The 10,138-nt window shown below is 35.6% G+C and overlaps 1 protein-coding gene across 1 annotated transcript in view; it reads left to right on the top strand.

Annotated features, from left to right (window-relative positions):
* Window positions 1–10,138, top strand: part of lrp1bb (low density lipoprotein receptor-related protein 1Bb) — a gene marked incomplete at its 5' end in the record, with an annotated part of 155,067 nt that overhangs the window by 61,114 nt on the left and 83,815 nt on the right. Inside the window, 3 exons of the mRNA XM_015032561.1 lie at window positions 3,776–3,980; window positions 6,900–7,092; window positions 9,006–9,131. Coding sequence (XP_014888047.1) covers window positions 3,776–3,980; window positions 6,900–7,092; window positions 9,006–9,131 — 524 coding nt within the window. The remainder of the gene's footprint in view (window positions 1–3,775; window positions 3,981–6,899; window positions 7,093–9,005; window positions 9,132–10,138) is intronic.

Below are 10,138 nucleotides of genomic sequence, written 5' to 3'. Positions count from 1 at the left end.
TATATATATATATATATATATATATATATATATATATATATATATATATATATATATATATATATATATATATATATATATATATATATATATATATTTGTTCTTGTTTAATAAAGTCTTACATAAAGATAAACACTGTTCTTAAAAATTATGACAGTAATTTTGGATTTTTGGCAATTTTTTCACACATTTGTGTCATTCTTTAAATAGTAGGAGAACAAAGTTATGTTATTTTTTTAACTGATTTTGGTCAAGATAAATTTGATTGCTCTGTTCAATTTGACAATTTTGATGAGTCTATTAATTTCCTTTTGGCTTTTCTGTAAACTAACATGCTTAAAATGATATCTTAAATTACTTGCTATGTTGTACTCACTGTTTTCACCTTTGTGCTGGATCAGTCTGACTTATCTCGTATACCAACATAAAACCAGGCATTAGTCAGATATGCAGACAAGTAGATTAAACGTAACAGAACTGAATCTGAAATACATGGAAGTGCTGTAGGATTACTTAATTCCTATACCTGTGAATTGGACTAAATAAAGCTAAATATTAGATATCCTGCTGCAGACAACCCAGACCTCATCAGGCAGCAGGAGCCACAGTGCTGTTATAGTTATGCTTCACAGAGCATTCAAACATGTGCAGGTGGCATGCAGTCTGTATCTGCTGCAGAGGAGCTACCTGCTCGGTAATAGAAACACCATCCCTGTTGCCATTCTTCAGGTTAAATCTCTAAGCATACACCCACAATAGGTGAGAAAAAAGGTTATCAACTTGTGAAATGTAACAATATATCCAGTTTAGATAGGTTGTGACATAATATTAGGCCAAAAAAAAAAAAAAAAAAGAAGACATGGGAGATTCTTTGTTAAACGTTAGTTGTTGTTTTTTTGTTTGTTTTTGTTTTTTGTTGACAGCCAAAAGAACAAGGCAACGGAGAAAATCTCCCCACTAACAAATTGGTATCCCTTTTTTTTTTTTTACAACTCGGTAAATTAAAAATGCCATTTTTGAAAGACTTAATAAAAATAAAAACATTCAACACAGCTTGACTCCATGTGATAAAAGTAAATCTATATGGTTTTTGTCAGCAAAAACTGCCATCAAGCTTTAGTAACAACTAGCAGTGATTCTTTTACATCCCTCTGTAGGACATCTGCCCCCTTCTTTGTGGAATCATTTTAATTTTGCAACATTGGAGGGTTTTGATCATGAAGGGCTTGCCAAATCATCTCAGATTCTCTATTGCATTTAAGTTCAAACTTCAATCGGCAGAATGGATCAATGTTTTCATCAATGTGGCAAGTTTCTCAAAAGACATTTATTGGATGAGGTGAAAAGAGACTTTGTGTTCCTTTAGATCAGCAGGGGTCTTCACCTTGAAACTCTGCTATGAATGCAATTATTGTCCAGTCTCTTTCCTGTTATTGAACCGCACTAGTAAACATTGACTTTAACTGAGACAAGTGATGCTTGGAGTACTTAGGATGTTGTTCTTGCTTCTTTTGTGACCTCCTGGATGAGTCCTTGATTTGCTCTTGAAGTTGACCCCTGTTTTAAGTTTTTTTTTTTTTTTTTTTTTTTTTGTGGGTCATGGTTATCACTGTGGTTTCCTCCAGTCCTCAAATCTTAGAAATGACTCTGTAAACCTTTTCAAACTGATGTCAGGGATTTTGGTTTGTCTTGCATATCCTTGTGGTTTGGTGTGTTACTGTTTTTAGATATTTGAGCTGACTATATGTTGCCCAAATGGTTCTGTTTAAGTTATTTCTTGTGTCTACAATTTTGATAGCAGTCGTGCCTGCATGTTGATAATGAAAATTAACTTAGCTTTCCAAAAATATGGTTAATCACAGCTAACTCATAAATTAGAAAAAGACACTTGCTTATTCATGTAGGGCCAGGCTGGTTCCTTTTTTTGCTTAACAGATTAATCATTTGAAATTTGAACTTTGCATTTTCTCAAATTTGCTTTTAAAACCACGAATGATGGTCCTAATCCCTGGTATATTGACGTAAATATTGAAAAGTTTGTTATTTTTAGTTTATCTTCCCTACCTTTTTTTGTCCTTGATTCTCTATTTTGTAAAACACATAATCAGGCATTCATGGTACAATTTTTAAATAACAGTTTTTATGTGTTGAATTCTGCAGGTTTTCAGCAGTTTTGAAAAATTTAAACCAGCTAAAAAAAAATGAACGTTTTTGCATGATTTTGTTTTCAAATTCTCTTTTTATAAATATATTGAAAGATATTGAGAGCAGTCAGGAAAGACTGAGTGTCCTCTAACTCTTGCTACACTAACTAAATTAATTTCTTGACCCCAGTCTCTCCTTGGTTGGCAGTTTGGCAGCATATCTATCCTGCTCTCGAATCACAGTCTGATAATTAAAATTTAAGCTCAAGTGATTAATTAGTAGACTCTGGTTGTGACTTCTGACCTGAATTTTTATCAGTGTAGTAGAGTGGGCTTCTATGACTTCATTAAGTTTTTGAAGTGGGAGGCCAGGATTAAGATAAGGTTTTTCTTTTAAAAGATGTCAAAGGAGATCCTGCTTGTTGTTTACTGAACAACACAGCCTCTGTCTAACTTGTGTTGTCCATTCCTATTGCAAGTCACATACAACTGATGGTATGACTTTTTAAAATGTATTCATATGCTGCTCTTATCTGTTTCCTGGGCTCTCACACATGTGGATTTGTATAGTTGACTTTTATCATTTAAGCTGCGATGCTAATCCATCTTATTTATTTGAGCCAGAGCTAAACTTTTTATCATTTTTACAGAGTGAAAATTAAGGAACAATATCTTTTCAGCTATAAGAGGATTGTGATACCTAACAAAAATAACTGCCTTAATCTAAGCTTGTAATCAGTTTCTACTGCTTATGGGGGTATATGGAAAATTAGCATTTTAGTTTGGTGTTTTCTTGACTGTTGAAATGCATGGGCGCCATCTCCAGCCTTTAGAAAGATTCTGGCAACTTATGAGTCTGAAAAGGGATAATGAGACCTCAAACAAATTTGAAATCAGCCATTTTTCTGAACAGAAAATACTTTGCAATTGGATAACATTTAAATTGCTAACATGCCCGGATTTATTGGATCAGGATTATAATCCAAGGAAGTTCAGACCACAGACATACCACCACCTGCTAAAAGAAATCTCAAAGCCTGTCAATGTTGTCATGGCAGCAGGCTCTTTCTAATGATGATTTGAAAGTGTTTGCCTGCACAATCAAAAAGACGCTGAAAAACGTTTAACTTTATTAGGAGATGTGCAACAAGAACACTTTACCAAAAAAAACCTGAAAGTCAGACTAAAGTTTGCCAGATAAAATGTAGCAAATATCAAGATGTTTGTAATAGTATTTTTGGACAGATGAGCCTAGTAAGTGAAGTGACACCAGAACAAAAGACACATTTGGCATAACAAAATATAGCATTCCAGGAAAGAGAACATCCATTAAACTGTGAAGCATAGAGTTGGAAGTTTCAAAGGTCTGGGGGTGTTTGGCAGGTTAAAACCCAGATTGTAATCTAATTGTAATGCTGTGGGGTGACATGAAACAGGCTGTGCAATCAACAAACCCTTCCAACAGCTCTCTGCCGAAAATCAGGAGCAGAGCAAACCTTCCTCAGACCGATGGGACTGATAGATGACTACAAGATATGTTTCTCTGAAATAATAGGATGTAAAGTTTGAAAATAGGTTTTGCACCGTGTACTTTGTAAAGCTGACCTTTACTGTCCATTTTGCATGCTTAGCTTGATGTTTTGGACCAACTGGAATGAGCAGAGGCCCAGCATAATGAGATCCACGTTGGCTGGCAAGAACATCAGGATTATAATCAGCTCTGACATCCTGACACCAAATGGACTGACAATTGACCACAAAGCAGAAAAGCTCTACTTCTCAGATGGAAGCCTTGGCAAGATTGAGAGGTGTGACTACGACGGCTCCAGTCGATATGTAAGTAGGAAAACAAAAGAAAATGCAACAAATTGTGGCTGTTGTGCTAAAAGAATATTTCTCACTTTAATTGTTTAGTTTTGCATTTCTGTGTGATGTCCTGAATTCCCAAGATTTAAGAAACATATTTTGAAAAAGTCACACTATTTTAGATTGTTTTATACTCATCGTACCTGACAGTGTAAGGCCTCACATAACAATGAGCTAGATCACAAAAGGTTAAGCCTATTTAAAATTAAATTCACAAGCCCTGCTGCTTTCCTACTCTTATACGTTTTGCTAAAGGTATGTTATAGTTCCAAGTTGCCTTTGACTTTTGAGAAATTCCAGTCATGATTGGGTCATAACACAACATTTCTGCATTAGTTTTTCTATGAAACAAAAGAGGAGCAAAAGTCTTTACATGACACACATGCATCTCTATTTGTTAAAATTGGTGATAATTGCCATTGCTTCTAATGTATTTATGCATTTTAACTTTCAACTACACTTGGAGAAATGAGCATAGTAAATTGTTTTTGTTTTCTTGCATTAAAAAGAAACTTGTGTGCAGTTACGTTCCTGGAACAAGATCCTCCACACAGCAGATGGGATTTGAAATACCTCTTGAAGTTGTCCTATTTCTTCTCTGAGGGCACAGATGGTTTCCTTAATCACAAAAGTCCGTTCTTGGTAAAGTAAATAAAACCCAGGAAGGGGGAGATCAAGTTTTGTCCATAAAAGTTTGATGCATAATGTATGACATCCCAACAGCTGTGTCCTGGGTATGCAGAGGATTACAGTACAGGATGACCTTTTCATGCTGGAGAATCTAGTTTTTGCTTGACATGACTCACGCGGCCCAGCAGTTTGGCCCATCTCAATTAGTTACCCATATGTGTGATGAGCTGGGTCACAAGGCTCACAAAGTCTTCACCTTTGAGACCCCACCTGAACCTGCAGCAGCTTCGTGCTGCTAATGAAAGCTTTGCAGCAAGACTGCTCTGGGTGCAGCATTTCCTTTCCAATTAAAATGTGTAAATTGAACAGAGATAGCTAGCTGTTAACACCATCCTCAAACCAAACTATAGTAAAGACAAAGCATCCGCTGCAGACAAGTTACTTACTGTGAAAGCTTAAGGCAGGTTGTCACTTTAAAGAATATTGTTTAATTTCATGTGACAAAAGATGTGTTCAAATTACCAAGAAATGCCAGTAACCACAGGATTTCAATTAAGAATTAGAACAGACTAAGGCAAAGAACAACCATGATAAAAGACTTTTTGTAATGAGTCATATTAGTGTAAACTTTAGTAGCAGTTTTGTCTTTCAGGGCACAGCTTCTCCTCTTAACTGACAGGGAGCTTGGGGGCGTCGAGCGTTTGCATAATTCTCACCTCAGTGTCATATTTAGAGTGACGACAGCATTATCGATGGCAGCATGAGGGTCAGCAAGTTTAGCTAAGAAGCTGTGATTTTTCACCATCATGCAAACTACTACAAAACTGAAAGATATCAAACTGTTAAGTTTAGTATGCATAAAGCCTCACTTGCATTACTTAATGTTGGTTTTAAATGTAATGAATTAACACTTTCCACAACAAACAAATATCAAGCACTTTTCTTCAGTAAAATGTCTCTGATGGGGCTTTGACAGTCCATCAGAGTCATATAAAAAGTAAAATCAGAAAAAAGGAAGTCATAAAAATGTGTCCAAATTTTATGTTATGTATTATAAAGTGTAATGAAGGAAGTAGTTACTGAACGCATGAAAAAGGAGATGCAAAAAGGAATCAAAAGCCAAGAAAATAACTGAAATCTTTCAGGCAGTCCTGCTCCTTTTGTGTATCGTTAATACCAAGTGGGTTAGCCCTATAGCTGATGACTTAAGGTTTCTGAATCCCAAGGTAGTGATGATGTGGCTCTTCAAGTTATGACCAGTAGCGCTGAAGCAGGTTCCAGCTGAGTGCAAAGTGGCACTGGTTACAGAATCCATTTCCTGACGTCTGATTGATCCAGTGACCTCCGCTTGGGTTTGAGAATTTTCACTCTCGAGGTACGGGGTCACATTCTGGAAGAAGAAGAAGAAGAAAAAACATCATGACACCATTAATCAGCCATGCAAGATTTCTGACAATGCGTCAAAAGAATAATCAACAGAGTTGTTCAGCAGCCAAGGATCATTCTGGTGACATCTGGTGTGAATTTCATGACAATAGCCCATTAGAAATTGAGGAAAACATTGATGTGCTCATATTTATTTTCCCTGCTGCATCATAAACTACCAGTAATTTCTACAATCATATCTGGATACTTTTGAATAGAGACAGACTGGTTACTAATTTACTCAAAACATGAGTTCTGCACAAAACTAATGAGTTGCTGCCTTTAAACCGAACATCTCCCAAATCTAATTTCCTATCAATATGTTCTTCCCCACACCATCTGTCGTTTATTTCTCTGTTCTTCACCGTTTCTCAGTCGCGTCGTGGCCAGTTGTTGCTTCCACACGCTGGGCTCCTTTAATCAACACCTGTCCTATTAATCCCAGTATGGCACAGGGCTAATGTGTTGTCGCTTACAAGCCTGTCCCACTAATGGCTGAGGCTACCAAGCTGTTGGAGTCCATGATCCTCTATACAAGCCGGGGGGGAGTCCCAGAAGGAGGCGTCTGATGGATTCTTGCCTCGCTGCCAATGGCACTGTCATTTACTCCCCCAACATCTGGGTTAAGCAGTGAAGCTGGCAGCAGGGGTTGATTTGTTGATTAATGAGTAGACACAATATTTTTTCCCATTTTTCCAGGGGTTACAGACAGATTGTCTGTATCCTGTACAGTTTTGCTTTGGAAATATATTTCCATGAAGGGAATATTACATAATTCACCCCATGACCTAACAGCAGCTCCCTGCTCTATATGTTTTTTTTTTTTTTTTTTAGGTCATACTTAAATCAGGACCCGGAAACTTCTATGGGCTGGCCATCTATGCAGATTTTATCTACTGGTCTGACTGGGCCCGTCGAGCTGTCCTACGATCAAATAAGTACACTGGTGCTGACACCAAGGTGCTTCGAGCCGATATACCCCATCAGCCAATGGGAATAATAGCTGTGGCAAAGGATACCAATAACTGTAAGTACAAGAACCAATCTACTGTTGCACCTTGAAAAGATATACCTCTTGAATTTATTTGCCTTTTGTCACATTAACACCACAACATTTGATCTATTTTAGCCTCTGGCCTCAGACCAGAGAACATTTGTGAACAAACAACATGCAGAGAATTTCAGAGTAGGGTCAATTTGTAAAACAGTTTCCCAAACTTTGAACATTTAACACGGCACTTTTGAACCCATCATATGAAAACTGAAAGGCGCTGGCATAACTGTAAACCTTCAGTGTATCAGAAAGGCGACCAGGATGTTCTTTGCAACTCTGGAGGAGTTGCTGAGATGCACATCTCAAGTGGTAGAGTCTCTTGATATCACAACTATTAGTTACATCACTTGAAGAAGTAATTTAAATTATTCAAGGCCACATCCATATTAGTAATCAACAATACCAGATATAGCTGTTAGTTATCACCCAGTTGGAGCTTACTTTAAAAAACATATTAATTTGAAGCGAAAGACGCCGAGTTGATAAATGAAAGTAGTCGTATTTAGAATGGCGAGAAACTTAAACCTCAGTGGTAATTAATAAAACAGTAGCTTATGTTGTAGAGGGAGTCTCTTAAGTGTCGTAGAAAGTTTAATTTCCAAGTAGGACATAGAAGGTGAGCACATCCCACTGGCTTCGGATCGGATGGCGAGAGCAGCTCATTTCCTTGTTTATCTGGTTATGGAAAATTATTGCATCCTGTGACCTGAATGAGCCAGCTGCAAGTTTGCAATTTCATGCGCAGTGAACGGAAATGTTGGCTCGGAATATTAGTTTATCCCTTCCTGTCTTTACGTTGTTACACTCTATTTTTTTTTTTTTTATTATTATTATTGTCACGAATATCCTGAATATAAGTACTGTTCATAAAATTACCTGAGCTGCAGATCAGATTGATGTCTTTATTCTTTTTTGAAAACAACACTCAAATGTCTCTAAATAGCTCTGATAAAGAATGTATCTTTTGCTTAAATATTTCTTACATTTTTCCTCTAGGAATTAACAGGGAATTTTTTTCAACAACTGTTTTAAAGTAAAAGCACAAAAATAGGTTTATGCTTTGTCTTCATGTTATCCATGATATATGCACCAACATTTTTTAATAAAGGGAATTTAATACATTGTGAATTTCACTCTGGAACACTATAATAAAAAGATGAGTAACTTATGTGTTAACACCCCTTGAACATGTTCATATTTGGTCTGAAAACAACCACAAATATCAAAATAATTTACTGTATTTGAAACTTTTGTAAAGGACCAAGACGAAGTAGCGAATTTTGGAAAGCGGATAGAAAATGGTACGCGTTTTTTTTTTTTGTTTGGTTTTTTTTTTTTGTTAGTGAAATGTGAAACTTGTGTTGTTGTTTTTTCATATTCCACCATATTATTTAATAGCATGTAGAGCAAAAAAAAACAACAACAACAAAAAAAAAACATTTGATTCCTTTATATTTGCTTTTGCTTAAAACTTATTTGTGAATACTTCAAAACACGTTGAAGTGTCAAAAAGAAACTGTGACAGCAGACAAACAGCGGTTTTGAATTTGGTGTGGAAATAAAGTGTTACAAAATGTTTATTCATTTATTTTAGTCTGGCTTTATTAAATAAATATTTATACTGATTTATGTTATCTGGTATTGTTTGTATGAACTTGATTTCTTGTAATTTAACAGCCAAGTTCAGACAGATTTTATTTTTTTTTTCAGTAACAAACCTAATTGCGCAAATAATAAAAAATAAAATATAAAGACCACTTGTAATTCCTCCCACAGATGTGACATATTGTGTTTTCCCCAGAATACCCTGAATGCATTAAAGTTACCTGGATTGAATTTTCTTTCTTTGTTAAAGCCTAATTATCTGTGTTTGAATGTTACTGAAGGTGAGCTCTCCCCATGCCGACACATGAACGGAGGCTGCGGTGACCTCTGTTTGCTGACAGCTCATGGAAGGGTCAACTGCACTTGCCGTGGAGAGCGTGTGCTGCTGGATGACAACAGATGTGTGTGTAAGTCACCAGGAGTTTCACATTGATTCCTTTTAAAATGAGCTACACTTTACCCAACACAGGCAATAAAAGAAATACCAGATATTTCAGGGATATCTTTGATTTTTGTTCTCTGTAAGTTTATTTTTTAAATATCTTAATTTTTTTTATTTGTTTATTTTGTTCTCTGAAATTATGTATTCATTTAACAATCCAACAAGCAGATGTTGGTTGTAATACTTTAAATAAAATGTTTTTTGTTTTTTTTTTAATTAGCAACTCAATAAGTATTTGTGCATAAACAGGGCTGCTGTCTGAGTTAAAAAAATATGCAGAATAAAACTGTTCAAAGGAGTGAAATGGTTTCTACACTTCCCAATTATAAACCACTACAAGTGATGCCTTGCTTTCTAATTGGCATCACTAGTTGAATTTGAAAGTCATTATGCTGATGGGCCATATGGTGGGAGGAGCTGTTGAAACAAGCTAAGTTTGGTGTGTGATTCAGAGCTGGATGCTTGCTTACATGTCATGGCAGTGGATGGTAGGCAGTTTTTTTTTAAATACAGCCTGACTTGAAGCATTATTAAAACAAAGAGGGTTTTTTTTTTTTTTTTTGCCTTTTTTTTAGTTTAAAAGTTCAGATTGAAGTCTGTTGATGATTTTAGTGTTGAAATTAAGATGTTTATATAATGACTGAATTCAAACTAAATCTGCATTAATATATTTGTGAATATTTATGGAATAGTATTGAAATCGCACAGATTTAAAATTCCAGTCAGTGGTTAACAAATTGTCACCTTAGGTGTCAGTGTCATATTAGTTTTTGTCTTTCAGCGAAGTATTTAACTTTTTTTATTATTATTTTCAACTTTGGAATGATTATAAAATAAACAACTTCATTAATTGGTGAATTTAAAAACGTAGGAGTAGTTTTAATTTATTATTATTTTTCTGTAGTTCACAAAAAATATTTGTTAAGATTGGTGCAAGGTATTATCATCGGACCCAAACTGTCACCCTCAGTC

The sequence above is a fragment of the Poecilia latipinna genome, unplaced genomic scaffold, assembly GCF_001443285.1.
Source record: "Poecilia latipinna isolate Pla-1442-1.1 unplaced genomic scaffold, P_latipinna-1.0 Scaffold245, whole genome shotgun sequence".
In the NCBI taxonomy this organism is placed as follows: domain Eukaryota; kingdom Metazoa; phylum Chordata; class Actinopteri; order Cyprinodontiformes; family Poeciliidae; genus Poecilia; species Poecilia latipinna.
The sequence above is the reverse complement of the archived record's forward strand: the minus strand, read 5'-3'. Positions and strand labels throughout refer to the sequence as shown.